General features: G+C 42.1%; 1 protein-coding gene across 4 annotated transcripts in view; it reads right to left on the bottom strand.

Moving 5' to 3' along the window:
• The window catches only part of CALD1 (caldesmon 1), a 172,540-nt gene that overhangs the window by 6,544 nt on the left and 150,216 nt on the right, over window positions 1-15,780 (bottom strand). For all 4 annotated transcript variants that reach the window (XM_054514968.1, XM_054514970.1, XM_054514967.1 and 1 more), the window contains 5 exons: window positions 10,581-10,833; window positions 8,270-8,410; window positions 1,874-1,917; window positions 1,698-1,776; window positions 242-370 (listed from right to left, as the gene is read on the bottom strand). In XM_054514968.1, the coding sequence (XP_054370943.1) occupies window positions 242-370; window positions 1,698-1,776; window positions 1,874-1,917; window positions 8,270-8,410; window positions 10,581-10,833 (646 nt within the window). The remainder of the gene's footprint in view (window positions 1-241; window positions 371-1,697; window positions 1,777-1,873; window positions 1,918-8,269; window positions 8,411-10,580; window positions 10,834-15,780) is intronic.

Here is a 15,780-nt window from a genome sequence, read left to right as displayed (position 1 = left end):
GATGTGGCTCTGGAATGTCTCATAACTGAGCTCAGTAGGTCACTAAATTCTTCCATTATACTCAATATTGCAGCCACACCATCTTGTGGCTTTCTGAGGCCTTCAGGATCCTTTGGGATATCCTTCACCAGTGATGCCAACAGGAGCAGACAGGCTTACTCACAGGAATATGAACGCAAGACCAGGTCCTTAACAATAAGAGCACAATCCTTTACAATCACTAGGATAATTAAACACATACCTTATTTGGTGTTCCTGTCCCAGAAGGTGATGAGAAAACATTCCCTTTCTCCCACATGCTCTTGATATTACGGACACCCTCAGCTGGAACGTGCAGGTCGGAAGCTTTAGGTCTTGAAGCCTTTGTGCCCTGGGGAAAAATTGGGGCCAGTTGGTGTTTGGCATTGAGAGCTGGATTTGCAGGGTGGTTTGACTCTGGGGAATGCAGCATTTCCATGGGGCTCTAGCACTGATCATGCAAAGATGAGCAGGAGTACCCAGCTCAAGAAGTGCCACTGAGACACTCTCAGCTTTTTGATTTGCAGTTTCACTCTTGATACAACCAGCTGTGAAAGTGGCACTCCCTTATTTTTGTGTTATTACCTTTCTAAAACCCATGGCAAACCTTAGCTCTGCACACAACTTCTCCAAGGGTTTAAAATCTTAGCTTACACCTGGCTCCTGGAAGCCTGAGCTAGGGAATCCCTTTGCAAGGGCAGGGGGAAAGGCTGTTCTGTCATTCAGCATCAGACTTCTCCATCTACCCCAGACAACAGAACCTCAGCATTCTAGGTTCAGTTGTAATCTCAGCAATCACAATATGTTTGGAAAAAGGTGTTCTTTTGAAGAGTGGAGAATTGGGTGGGAGTTTTTGGCTGTTTTTATTTGTTTTTGGGGGCAAATGTGTCTTTTGCATGGTTACTAAAAACACTGAGCCAAATTTGTCCTCTTTCTTCTTTTCAAAATCTTGTACATTTTACATATCATAGATTGATGAGAATAAGAACCTGTATGAGTGATGCTTTGCCTCTCTCATTGCAAAGCAAGGCAGATTTGGCAAGTTGTGGACAAATCAGAAACTCAGCAAAGGAAATATTTCAAGTCAGATGGCAGCTGGATACTGTGGTGTCAATCTCCTATTTTACCTTGGACTATGGACAGAAAAAGCCCTCAGTTCTGGCTCTTAGGGACAGTTCTCAAAATCACCTGGGGTCAAGTTCTGCATTTTAATGTGATTTTGATTTCCCTTTTGTCACTGCTTAACTGGTTCTCTGTCTTTGCCAAGGAATTTCACTGTCGGGTGGCAGCCAGCAGCACAGAGCCAGTTCCTTGTTCTCCTAAATCAGCTGCTAGGTCAGCTCTGCTCAGGATAACCATCAGCTCTGTGCTGACAGGTCTCTCACCAGCCAAGCAGAGGATGTGACTGTCACTCGAGATGCTGGCTGAACCCTCCAAAGCTACTGCCAGTTTACAAAACAGTAAATTACAGCATGAAAGCGAAGACCCAAATCTGAGGTTTTGTTTAGATGCATCTCTAGATGTTGGTTACACATGGGCCTCAAGCACTTTGTTCTTGAAGTCACATTAAAGAAGAGTTTGTGATCAGAAAACCCTGCAATTCTTGAACAGCAAAACAAAGGCTGATTAAAGGCCCCAAAGCCATTAGTAACCAGATCCATTTGCTGGAATTTACTTACCCCAATTGCACTAGTGTATTGCTCAAGTCTACTGTCAATCTTTGAGACAACTGCTGTTGTCTGGGTGGGCTTCATTCCACTGTAGGAAGTAGGGAAGAAAAAAAAAAAACAAGAATTATTATTCCCTCCACTTAAACACTGCTGTTTGAACACAACTTACTGTTTCTTTGATTTACCTCTTTTGAGCAGATTTGTTCAAAAATTCTGTTCGCTCCTCTATCTAGAAAAGAGAGGAACAAAAGCTTTAAGTTTAGAGTTCATAAAGGGTCAGCCTGTGCAAGGCTAGCCTGAAATGTCATTTTAAATGTCAAAAAAGTCAATCTGAAAGAGATGCATTCCAACAGAAATTTCACAGACACACACAAAGGTTTTATAGACGGGAGCCTGTTATGCTACAGATTCGTAAGAGTAGATGTATTTTCTGCATTAATGTTTGCAACCTACACGTTTCCTCAGTGCCTCATATGTAACGAGAATAAATGAACAACACAGAAAGAAGGGAAGAAGTCTATCTCATGGAAGGGACTGATATGCACAAAAAGCCTATGTCATCCTCATATCTCCCACACAAGAGCAAGTATGTATCTCTTGAGACAGACAGATAATAAAGTTGGTATAAATTTAGTAAAGTTTTTCTGAGCTGAGGGATCAGACTAGGCCAGGTTTGGAGCTCAGCCACAAAACCTCCCTTACTCATGTGTGTTTGGAGGACACGATCAATTTAAATTTGGGCTCCAAAAACCCATCAGTGTAAACCCTGCTCATGTTCAGGCAGCATCACTGCTGAATCTGTATCTACCAGCTGTTATTATACAAACTGGTATCTGACATTTCATCATTATTTTCTACTCTGTAAATACGAAAATATTGTGACATCCCCAAGGAGAAAGACTCATGAAAGTCTCATATAGCTTCTGTCAAATCTCTCAATACTTTGAAAACAAAAAACCTCGATCCCTGAATAAAGCTTTAAAACATTTCCCTTTGGGTGGTGGGGAGATGGGGAATGTGTGCATCTATTTGTATTCAGGGTCAAGAAATATTTTCATCAAACTTCCTCAAGTCTTATCAACATTGCATTGTTCCATTTCTCATGCCAGGCTCTACAGTTCCACTTAAAAGTAAAATACATGCAAGCAGCTCTAGGGGATTGAAATGATTAATAATCAGCCTGGCTGGATTCCTGGGGATTCCCCACTCTCAGCAGGGGCTCTCCATTTCCAATTTACTTTAACCATGACTGCTCTGGCATTCGTGCCTTTAAGACAAGGCAATGACAGCCATTCCTTTAAATGGATCTCTTCAGTGCCTTTAGCATCCAAGGCTATGCCAGAATACCAAATCCCACAGCAATCCCATCAAAGGGCATGCACAGTTTATTTCTCAAGCCCTTGCAAGCAGGCAGTTCACTTGAGTGCAGAATTTGCCAGAGGAGCTCACTGGAGGAGCTCCAGCTACCACCCACCCAGCTCAAAGGCACCTTGAAACTCTAAAACATACATACAATTTACAGAGTCATTTCCATCACCAGCTTTAGCTGCCAAAACACGAACTAAAAGCAGTCCTGAGTGCAAAGATGGGCTTTGCCAGGACAAATCCCCTGTTTCAGTGGAAGGATGTCACAAGGTGGCAGCAAAAGACCGGCAGGAGCAGGAGCCCTGCACACCCGCAGGAAAAGGTCACAGCTCTCTCACCCAGAGGAGGTACAGCTGGCAATGCCACAAAACCAGCAGGGAAATGGCTCAAAAGTGACCAAACAGATCGAGGATGGTCACTTGAAACACATGGCCTCACTTCTGCTATGGTACAGTAGGAGTTTCCCCAATGCTGACTTCTGGGTCATAACCAGCAATGCAGGAAAATGATGAGTTATTCCAGCAAGAGCCTCCAGCTTATCTCCAGATAAACATCAGTGAAACCCTGGTGGGCAGCAAGGACAAATAATATGGACTCTCTCAAAGAACCAGGACTTATGGCAACTGCCTAATAATTCATTTATTGGATCTTCTCACTCTTTTTATGTGCAGGCAGGGGAGATGCTGCTGCACAACAGGAAAGCCAGCTAACCAGCTTGAGTGGGCACTGGGGGAAGAGGTGGGAAGGAACAGGAATATTTTTCTTGTGGTTGTGGTAAAAAGACAAAAGTGGGGTTGTTCTTTACCCACTGGTAACAGAAGTTCTCAGTTACCAGTTATCACTGTGTATTACTCAGTTTACTCAGTTATCGGCTGTGGGATCAGGAAAAAGTCAGGGGTTGTTCAGAAGAGGAAAATGGAAAAGCAAAACCAGAAAATAAACAGAAAAGAGTTAGGAAGAAACCCTCAGAGCTGAGCAAGGCCCTCTGGCTGGGGAAGCATGGAGGGATAAAATACCTTTTGCACATTTATGTGAGGATTTATTCTAGAATATCCCCCTCAAAAGATAGCAGAAGCAGACATTGAATACACCTAGAGCGAACAAACCTCTACACATGTGTATTCAACATAGAAGTCAAACACATTTAGACTGCACAGCAACATCTAAAGGTCATTTACCCACTGCACATCACACAAACTCCATGCAAAGAATTTAAACTGTTTGGCACATACAGTAAACAGTATGACAAAATAGATCTGTAAAAGAAACAGGCAAAGCAAGGTGGTTAACATAAAATTCAAGATGTTTTCTCAGTTTTTGGGAAATAAGAATAATCTTTTTACTGCATTTATCTTATCAGAATCTTGTTAAATAGCTTCGACCATATTCTGTGACCATGGAATACTTTCAGAACACACATGTACTCAAAAAAGTCAACTCTAATTAAATTATGACCAGAAAGAATGAGTTAACACACAATATGAGATCATGACTTGGGAAACAAAAATCATTGGATATTCCCACTAAAACTTGTTACAGAAAAAAGTATTACATTGATTCATAGGAGTTTTAAACTGTGGATTAGATATTATACAACAGAAAGTTGTAAATTGGCCTATCTTCAAAAAAAAGGTCACAGAGGAAGTGGAATAAAAAACAAACACAGTAAACCCCGTATTTTAATTTTGCCTCCTATCCAACATGTGGAAGGACCTAGCAGAAATCCTCTGGAGCAGCAGTCCCTGGGAGAGGCTTCTCCTTATCCCCCCTGAGTGGCTCACTCAGCCTCTTGCTTCACTAAGCACAGTTATGCTTTTCCCTGCTGTCAGCAGCACCTGAGCAGAGTCTGCCAATTCAGCTCAGTTTACCTAAAGACTCCAGTGCTGCCATCAGCATCAAAGATTGGGAAAAGCAAATGTCACATATCCTGTTCTTACCATTCTGTATTCCCTCTGCCTCGAGAATAGCTCATCTAGGGAGAACTGATTGTGTGGAGTCTAATTCTTTCCAATACCCCAGCTGTCAGGTACTGAGAGAAATAATGAGATAAAACAAGACAGGTCTTTAAAGAAAAAATTGTTTTAAAGTCTTGTCTGCTGGGTTAGCTGTCAGCAATGCCTTGCAGAGAGTGCTGGCTGCCACATCAGTCCCTGCTTCCCAGGAGACATTTTCTCCAAAGACAGGGATATCCCAGCCTCCTGCCATTGCTCCCTCCCCTCAACACCTCACTGCTTTTGCACTTCTCTAGTGGTGGTGCTCATCCCCAAGAGGAGACTTATTATTGAAATATCCTGTACTCTCCTGGTTTACACAGAGAATAGAATGAAAAAGACTCAATAACCTTCCTTCTCAAAAAAAATATGAGCAATGAACTTGTCTGAAGAGCAAAATGATCAAAGATTTTTCAGGAAACAACATTCTTTGAATGCATCATGTTTTGCATTAACTAAATTAGGCAAAGGACAAGCTAGAGGCAGATGGGAGAGCAGCAGAGTTTGTTCCAGGGTTTGTCCTTATTTAAAGAAAAAACAAGAAGATACAGGACAGAGGTTGAACAGAAGTTTGGTACCACTGCAGACCACAGGGTGTCCACCCAGCCCTGAGAAATGCAAGCTGCTTCTGTCCCTGAGCTAGGGATGAACTTGGCCTGTATTTATTAGGCTTGTTTTCTTTTCACTGTCCCCTCAGAAGGAACCAACCCTCGAGCTGCCACTGAAGGACTCCACACTGTGGTATCTCTGCTGAAGTGTTGCCTCAGGTTTGAGGGAAACTCTGTATTTACCAGTTAAAACAACAGGAGCTGTCAACACTGATTTTTAGAGGCCAGACTAGACAATCACAGCAGGTTTTCCTCAATATAAGCATATATGTATATTCTGTCCATGTTCATGTATGCACATTTACATTTGGGCATCCATGGGGAGGAGCTGCACATCTTGGTCTCTCAGTTCTGAGTCTGCAAGCCAAGCCAGCCCATGGCCTGCCTGGTGGACAGATGCAGCACCCATGGGCTGGCTATATGCCACCCTGCTGCCCAGTTAAGCTCCCTTCTTCCCTTTGTTCTTGAAGTTCCCTTGGCAATCAGCACACCCTCCTTCCCTCATACTAGCCACTCCTATGAACTTCTTCTTCTTCCCAAAGCTTATCACATCAGGAAGGACAGGGAAGGAGCAAAAAAAAAGTGCTTTGCCGGATTGTTACCCAGGAGAAGTCAGAACGTGCACATGTATCATGCATTAATTTTACACAGAGCCTCCCTTTTTTCAGTCTTAATTCCAACCACCCACCCACCCCTGTGCATTTGGGATTCTCACATGACTCATGGCAGATCTGAGCTGATACATCCATCACAGGAGAAAAGCTGTGCCAGATGCTTTACAAATCAAGAGATAACTTGGGCAGTGCAGAGCAGACAGAGAGAGCTGCATGCCAACCAGCTGAGACCAGCCTGGGAAGTCAGTCCACATTAAAGGTAACAAAATAGACTGCCTTCTCATAACTGGATTTTGACATCAAGTTTCACATCAGGTTAATAAACTCAGATTACTCTCCCCTCAGCTCTTGACCACAGGATTCCAAGAAACAGTTTGGGGTGTGAACTTCTACAACATTACACATCTACACTGGCCACCCACAGACACTGGGCTGGAATCTGCAGAGTATCACCAATTTCTCAGAGACAGAAACAGAGAAAGAGGAAAAATGTGCAGAGCTCCATATATCAGGTTTTGTAGCAAACAACTTCTACCTAAAAAGACACAAAACCCAGCATTAAAAAACATACCTTGCAGCCTAACAACATTTTAAAAATGTCAGCTTTCCTCTGAAAATAGACTTAGAATAGTGTAGCATCTGTACAAAAGGTATCTGAAAGCTTTCAGCCTCCTGCCAAGTCCAGTGTTTTTTCACACTTTCCCCAAAACTAGGACCTATATCCTTTTTACTTTGTGTGTTCAAGTACAATTTCCTCCATTCTGAGCCTTCTGTGAATCAAAGCTCCATATGTATGTCATAAAAGGCATCTCAATAAACAGAAGAAAAGGAAGCTCGCCCAGGAGGGCTGGGAAGAAGCTGTACATTTATAGTGTCTGTTATAGACATCATCTTTAGCAACCAAAATGGCAAGACCAGGTTTAACTAATCAGACTAAGTCATGAAGCTTTGCAATCTTTGTTTACAACTGTGTGCATTCTCTCCCAGTATTTCAGGTTCAAATGGTTCAAATCATTTGGACTCAGTATTTGCTAGAACTGGACACAAAACAGACCCAAATCCCCAGATTGAATCAAAGTCTAGCTAAAGCTAATTTCGTCCAAATGCAATTTTTCACTCAATAGTTACAGTTTTAATCTCATGGAGATCCAATTTATGGTTCAATGGGCTCCTATCTGATTCTTTTCTCTCCTATTTCCCACTAAGTGGCCCTTTTGACAAATGTTTTGGATTCTTAAACGACTAAGGACACAAAATACAAAAAGGAAAAGAACTTTGAAAACATTAATAGATCTGCAGAGCTGAGAAATTCATAGATTTGAGCTGAGAAAGCAACTAGACTGAATTCCAAAACAATACTCCCAATAATTTCAGTGGGGCCAGGATTCCTCTTCCATGCTGAAAGATCATTTAATTGATTTATCACACTTCTAATATAATATAGGCCACAAAAGACCATTTAGAAATCCTGCAGCAACAGAAGGGTGAGGTTTGTAATTTTTGTTATGTAAGAAAATGAAATCCAGCCCAGTACTTCTAGATGTTATTTTTGGGGGATTAGACATAAGCTAGAATTCCCATGCAGGTCAGTTACAATTAATGACGATTAGGCTGAATATGCTTAAGGACAAAGTAATCTGGCAAGCAAGACAATAACTGTAGATGTGGAAGGAGTGAGAACATTTGTGACTTAATGTTCTTAAGAGATCTTTTCCAACCTAAATGATTCTGTGATTTTACTCCAGTTCACAAAGCACTCCTATAATAAATCTAAAACAACACTGTATTACTGCTCTAAGTTTCAAAAATCATTTTCTCATGGAGGTGAAGATCCTTTTTGGAGATTCTTCATCAAGAAGAGACAGTTGCCAGTCTATTCTCTATTTCTAAGCAGGGATTCTAATTTTCAATCATCCCAATGAATGAAGTCTTTCAGCTAGTTGGTTTGGACTACAAGCTCCACTGCTTCTTATGTCCTGTATAGATTCTAGTGGGGAGGTTACCTTGAGAGATGAACCTTTAGGACTGAGACATTTAAATGGTTTCTTGTCTTCCGACACACCCTCTTCCGGCATCTTTTGGCGTTTCTCAGCAGCTTCAGCCCTTCTTCTTTCGATTTCTTCCTTCATCCTCCTCTTTTCCTCCTTGAAAAATATGAATGTTTACTCATTCTTCCAGAATCTATATCACCATCACAGGGCTGTGCAGCCCTGCAAATATTTACCAGATTTTCTAAAAACAGGTTTTTATGCCCGTTGAAAAAGTTCAGTGATCTGCCTGAAATTTATAAAGGTGTTAATGCCAATCCATCAGTGTTAAAGATGCCAGAAAGTCAATTAGTATGGGCTGTTCTAGTGGCTCCTCACAGTAAAGTCACCAAATTTACTGTCATGGAGCTCCACTTAAACAGAGAAAAAGGCTCAAGCTCAGTTTCTCTGTATTCTCATGTATCATATTGGTATTGTTCTTCGGTCCTTCTGCTCTGACATTTATTGTGCCAAGGTTAATATTTAACATGAAAAAATCAATAGGTGGCCAAGAAACCCAAGATTAAATGCTTGCAGATCTCCCTCCAGAGATGAGTTTTGCTTCACAAGCTGCAAGTTAAACCAGGAGCCCTTAAAGCAACACCACTGTGAGCACTGGTCAGTGGGATCTGACCAGCAAGGCATTGTGCAGTCTTGGCATCTGCTGAGTTCTGCTGTAAAGAGCTCAGAACATTAAAGGAATTGGCATTCAGCTGCCAGATACCATCAGTATTATTCATTTACCATTTGTTTTCCAAACAACTAGGATTCCTAAATGATGCACCAGAGACTTGGAAATCCTATTTGTAGAGTCCCTTGGCAGAGGAAGTACAAGAAAACAGATGTGTTGGATACTCAATATTTAAACAGACAAGAATATCTCCCTAATGAGATCTAGCCCATTGTAACTATATATAACATTAGCATTCCAGCCCATCTGCAGCAGATAAATTTTGACATGCACTTTGTAATTCAATCTGCATAATGTATCCAAAAAAAATGTGTGGCTATAGCATTGCCCCAAGATTCTGAATCTCCAAGAAGATAAGAAATTTGCAGCTATCGCAGAGGAAATCCTGACTCTAAAAAACAGATTTTAGAGCCCTGTCTGTCCTAAGGCTAGAATTAGAACATTTTTTCATACCCTGGATGTTGTGGTGTGTTTTTACTCTTAATGGCATGTTCTGTTATTGCCTAAGTTTATGGTTTGGTCCAAATTATCAATCTACCCAGAGTTCCCTGTCAATCCTACCTGGTGCCAATACCCTGCTTGGAATTCCCCTTCAGAAATCCCCTAAAGTAAGACCTCCCATTAGTCCATGTGACCCAACCTCCCCTCCACGTCCATGTGGGGTCCTTGTGGCCCTTCCCTCATTGGAAGATGCTTTTGTGAACCCTGTCCTTTACCCCTATCCAGGATTATCTCAGATTAGCTGCTGATTTATCCCCTCCCCTTGAACGTCCCTCTTTTAAAAACCCCTCCACGCCTGTGTTCTGTGTCTTTGGTCCCTGACCTTTCCATAGAATAAATCCTTTTGGAAACCAACCTAAAGACCTCTCCCTTGTCCTTGCTCCTGCTCTTGAGGATTATCAGCTTGTGCTGTAGAGATAAAGCCCCACAGCTGTATCCCAGACTGTGCTGCTTTCTGGGAACAGCCCACCTTTGGCATGGAGCTGTGAGCTGGCTGGGGAAAAACCCAGCACTGCATCACCTGGATGCTGCATGTTTTACCTCAGGTCTTCACTAGACAATGCTGCAAAGAGCTGTTGACTAACGCAAGGAGAGTGAAAGTAAAATAGTAATTGTTACTATCATATTTTCTGAAAAATCCCTTTGCTAGGATTTTTTCTCCTGGGAAGATGAAAAGCCTTAGAGAAAATGAAAACAATAATTATTTGATTTGCTTTTTTTGTGTTTTGTTGCTTTGGAATGTGGTTTAAATACTGTTTACCAACTGGTCATTGTTTGATTAGTTTCATGTGAATTGTTTAACTTTAATTTAACTTCCTTTAACTTAATGACCAATCACAGCCAGCTGTGTCGAGGCTCTAGCGAGTCACAAGTTTTCCATTAGTATCTTGTTAATCCTTCTGTAAGTATCCTTTCTCTATTCTTTAGTATAATTTAGTATAACATTCTTTAATATAATATAATAACATCATAAATTAGCCTTCTAAGAACATAGACTCAGATTCATCATTTCCTTCCTGCCACAGGGCACCCTAAAAACACCACAAGTAATAAATGGAATAAACCCAAGTGCAACACTCCATACTTCACACTCACCTCCTCTCTGATTTTCCTCTCAGCCTCCTCCTGCTTCTTCTTCTGCTCCTCTTCCTCCAGGATTTTCCGGCGCTCCTCCCGCCTTTTCTTCAGCTCGTCCAGCTCTGCTGCCGCCTCCTGCTGCTTCTCCTTCAGCTTCTCCAGCTCCTCACTCTCGCTCTCGCCCCGGCGGCGCCGCTGATCCTCCAACCTCTTCAGCGCCTCCACGCCCGGCTTCGCCTCCTCCTCTGCCGCGCCCTTCGCACCGGAGCGCCTGGGAAGGCAAGGAAAGGGAAAATGGTGCTGTGTTGTGATTTCAGGGTTTACCCCAGAACCTCAGGTCCCTCCCCTGAAGATTCCCTCCCAGGTGTATCAGTCACCTCTCCTTTCCCCTCCCTGACCCCTGCTGAGCGCTGTCTGTCAGTCCTGGAATTCCAGAAGGGTGTGGAGTGATTGGCAGATTCAAAGGATGCCCTCTACCCCTGGGGGGGCATTGGGCCATCCAAGTGTCCTTTGTCCCTTAACACCTCCTCTCCTGTACCTGGTTGGCAGCTCCCTACCCTTTCCTCTCCCTGGGGTTATAAAAGGAACAGCAACCACGAGGTTCAGGGAGTTCTGTTGGAGCTGTTGCTGCATTCAGAGGCCTCTGGGCCAGAAATAAAACTCTGGATTAAAAACATCCATCAGAACCGACTCCTTTCCCTCACCATCGCCTTAAAGCTTCTCTGACAGAGGGAAACCCAAGGAGCAGACCCTGTTATGGGGGGAAAGGTCCATCCCAGAGCCACCAGAGCTCCTGCATGCCTGGACTTGTCTCCAAGTGTCCAGCTGCAGCACCCAGCCAGCCAAAAGTGTCTGTGAGGTGAAACACCACACACCCAACCAGCCAAAAGTGTCTCTGGGGTGAAACACCACAGTGCCACTGTTTGGTTCAGCACCAAGGGCCAGACAAGCTCAGGCACGTCCCATCTAGCTATATTGGTAATTATTCCTATACATAGGAGCAGGGGAAGGAGCCAGTGGGGTCTAACAGCTTTTTGAGAGAAGCTTCTTGTGTCTCCCTAGACCAGGGAATGCCACCCCCCCCCCCCCCCCCCCCCAGGGTCTCCACAATTACCCATTTTTTATATTATTAAGAAAGCTTCTCTGAAGGATCAACTGAATCAACACAAAATGACAAAACAATCAAAAGCGCACATAAGACACATAAGACAATTTTCAAAATGCAAACAATTCTGAGTCCCCAGTGTCTAAACAGATTTTCTTAGAGCTGGCAGGAGGGATGCGGGGTTTTCTTAGCATGGTTTATCAGGAAACCGAGTCAGGAGAAGGTTCCTTCAGCAGGGACTGGTTCTCTGCCACCTGAGGCAGTGTTGTTGGCTGTAACTGGGTCTGTACGAGGTACAGAGTGGTGTGTCTGCTGGAAACTCCATCCTGGGGGGCCATTCCCTGGTCTAGGGAGACACACACGAGAGCAAGTTGCTGCCTTCTAAGACTTCTTGCTCCTTGCAAGCTGTGGCTGGCCCAAAACGTTTCCATCAGGAAAAGAGAAAACGAAGAAAGAGGAAAGACTGTGTAGAGCTGAATATGTCAGGTTTTGTAGCAAACAACTTCTACCTAACAAGATAAAAAACCCAGCATAAAAATAAAAACAAAATTTACTTTGGATGCTTAACAACATTTTTAAAATGTCAGCTTTCCTCTGAAAATACACTTGGAATAGTGTACCTGTACAAAAGGTACTTTTGTACTGAAAGCTTTGAGCCTCCTGCCACGTCCAGTGTTCTTTCACGCTTTCCCCAAAACTAGGATCTATATCCTTTTCACTTGGTGTTTTCAAGTACAATTTCCTCCATTCTGAGCCTTCTGTGAATTAAAGCTGCTGTTAGGCTGGGATATTACAAGGAGCACCTCTCCCATCCCTGCCAGTGAGGAAGGAATCTCTCCCACACACACCACTGTGCCTGAGAACTTGTGCCACCCCTCTTTTGTGTTCTGTGTCATAAAGGATGCACTAATCCTTTCCTTTCAAGGGCAAATATTTTTAATAAACCCTCTAGAAAAAGACAAGTATCTTTGGGGACAGAACAATTTACTTGACTCGGGGAAAACAGGAGGAAATAAGAGAGAGGAGGGAGTTTTCCAGTTTCAACAGTATTTTAAAAAAGAAAAAAAAAACCTAAAAATATTCCCATCTCATCTATAACACCCATCACTCTAACTCCACCAGCATGTATGAACAGAAAGGTTCATCAGGTCTTTTCCTTACATTTTCTAGGGAAAATATGACATTTTAGTAAGGAACTGGAAATTATTAATGGTAACTTTCCACAGGAGAAAAACAGGAGTTTTCCAAGCAGCTGTAATACATGAGACAGAAAGAAAGAATGCCAAAAAAAATCCCCCAAACCTAAAGAATTTGCACAGGTGAAGTGCATGCTTCCAACAGAGTCAGATAGCATCACCTTGTTAAATAATTACCACATCAGTGTTTAGACAAATGTCTGCTCCTTAAGTGTGTTTAATGTTCCTGCTGACAAGGAGATAGGTACTGAAGCTTTCTAAGTGTGCTATTGACAAAAAGACAGAAGATGAATGCATTTATGGAATTAAAAATTAAAAAAAAACAACTCTCTGCATTGTTGGTATCTTAAAAAAAAAGATATAAATGACTTCATTAATGCAACCAGAGTGCTGCAGAGTATAATACCACAAGACAGTATAAATCAAAGATTCCAACAGTAACTGTTAGAGAGATGACAACATAAAAAACAAATTCCATATAAATTTGCAATCCAGTCAATCACACCCGAATCCAGCAAAGATGCTCTTCATTCAGACAGATGTCTCCTGCAGATGGAGTCAGCCACATAAAAGAGGCTGTAAGACCAGAGCTAAATTATTTGTAGTTTCTATATCATAATAAAATCTACTAACACAGAGTTCTCTGCCCCCACATGATCTTACCAAATTGAATGAAATTTGGTTCTAGCACAGCACGCGTGATTTAGGAATTGTATCACTAAAAAAATATATGACAAGTTAATTTAAGTGGCCACAAATAAGGGCTTGCATCAGGTAGTGATGCCAAATAACAGTAAGGAGCTCCTGCTTTTTTAAATGAAAAATACATATACAATTGATGAAGTAGTGTGAGAATACATTGGAAATTCAATTTGAAATTTCATTTAGCCTTTCAAAAACAAAGGGAAGAGCAACACCTGAGGTGTGATTTTGAGTGGGTGTCCAGCCTGGAATACCCCCGGTTCAGTTTGCAGAAGTACTGAGAACCCAAAATATTCCACAAGCCTCTACAAGGCACTGTGTAATTTCCAAAGATCCAATGCAAAGGACAAAAGATATCCCTGGGTATCTTAGGGCTTTCCTGTTTCATTGCAAGGTCGTAGCCCCTCCAGCAAACAAACTCAGGAACCTCAATTTTTTTTTTCCTTTGCCTCTTGGTCTCTAAATCTGTGTTGCCACCTCACCAAGACCTGCAAGCTTTGGGCCCAGAGAAGGTGCAAGAAGTCACTTCAGATCGACAAAATGATCCCCCTGGCAAGGGCAAACATTTGGCTTTCAGAATGAAGGGAATGAAGGGAATGAGAATGTTTGCCAAGATTTTGCTGAGGAAGAGCCACTTCATCAGCACAGAAGGAAGGTTAGCCCTCAGTGCAGTGAGACTCAATGAAATCAGCAGCTACTCAGCTGATTGAGCCAGTGGCAGAATTTACTCTGAGGATTCTTGCTTGCAGACCTTGGGTGATTGCTTTGGCCTCCTTAAAATGAAGGATATTTTAAGTTTTGATCTTACTTTATTCTTATGCTGCTCACAGCTCTTCCCTGACTAGTTCTGCATAATCCAAAATAGCAGACAATACACTGGCAGTATTTATCCTTATTTTCCTCCACATCCAACTCCTCTGTTTTCAACAGATTGTGGGAAAATCTGTGTTCTCTGCTGTCAACATTGGGAAATTAGTATTGAGGTGCTGGGTGGAGAAAGAGTTTTGTAAGAACCTCTTTGGTATTAAGAAATGAAGCTGGTTGCCAGATTTCAGACAAGGAGGAAAAGGAAAGACCTGGCCTGTGGGAGCCAAAAACATCAGAACAATGTGAAAAAACATGTTACATTGCATTTAGGACTTTTGCAGTCCTGTATGAGAATAGGGAGGAAGGCAGGTGGGAGGGGAGATGGGAAGGGGAAGCCATAAAATGGGATTTTATTCTGTATTTCTCTTACTGACTGACGTAGACCAAAAGAGAGATAACACTTTTCTTTAGCCTCCACTACCCTACTTTGTTCTCAGTTCTCACCACTGAAAGTTAGCCAAGTTATATTCTTTCTAAATAGAATCTGATGTGTGCATTAAAAAAAAAGGAACAAAGGACAGTTCCAGACAAAGCCCAACTCTGTGGGGGCAGTTCATTAGAAAATAGCCCTAATTCATACCTAACAACCCAACAAACATTGGCACCTCTGCTGATGCTGCCAACCCAAATCTTCTACTCAGCTGGTAAAAGGTCATTGAACAGGCTTCTTCACAATTTCATGAAACAGAAGAAAAACAGAAATAGAAACAAAAAAGGAGTGGAAACTCAAATCTACATTTTGCCACTAATGCCTGTCTCCCACAGGAAATAAAGCAAATGAAAACACATCAAAAATATTTTTAGAAAATCATTCTTGTTATTGATGATGTGACCCAAGTTTTGAGCAAGGCAAATTTCCTGCTGTTCCATCTCCATCACTGTCTGTCTTTTGGCCTTAGGTCAGGGTGTCTCCAGGGTCTTTTGAACTGCATTTTATTTTGAGAAAGTTTGTTCTTCCCGGCAGAATCATGAGGGGAATGCTGAGATACAATAGCAAATCCCATCTGCCATGCTCAGATTTCTCAAAGTGCCTGGAGAGCTTAACCTTTCCTTTGCCTGTGTCAATGTAAAAGAGGAAGAGAGATGCAGAAGGAGAAAAAATTTCATTTCTAACCTACTCATTCCTGATTTCCTGCTAAAAGGAAGAACTTAATTTCTGTTTCATGTATCCCATGCTTTTAGCAGGCAGGATCCTTTTAAATAAAAATTTCACTAGAAAATTGTTACCTTCTTTGAATTTCCCAATATAACCACAAGCCAAATATTTCCTTTAAAAAAAAATCAAACCCTGACACAGATTATCAAAAGGAAGGGGGGGGGGGGGGGGGGGAAAAAAAAGAAAAAAAAT

Source organism: Molothrus ater, chromosome 5, assembly GCF_012460135.2.
Source record: "Molothrus ater isolate BHLD 08-10-18 breed brown headed cowbird chromosome 5, BPBGC_Mater_1.1, whole genome shotgun sequence".
Lineage (NCBI taxonomy): Eukaryota > Metazoa > Chordata > Aves > Passeriformes > Icteridae > Molothrus > Molothrus ater.
Note: the sequence above shows the minus strand (reverse complement) of the source record. Positions and strands in the feature narration are given on the sequence as shown.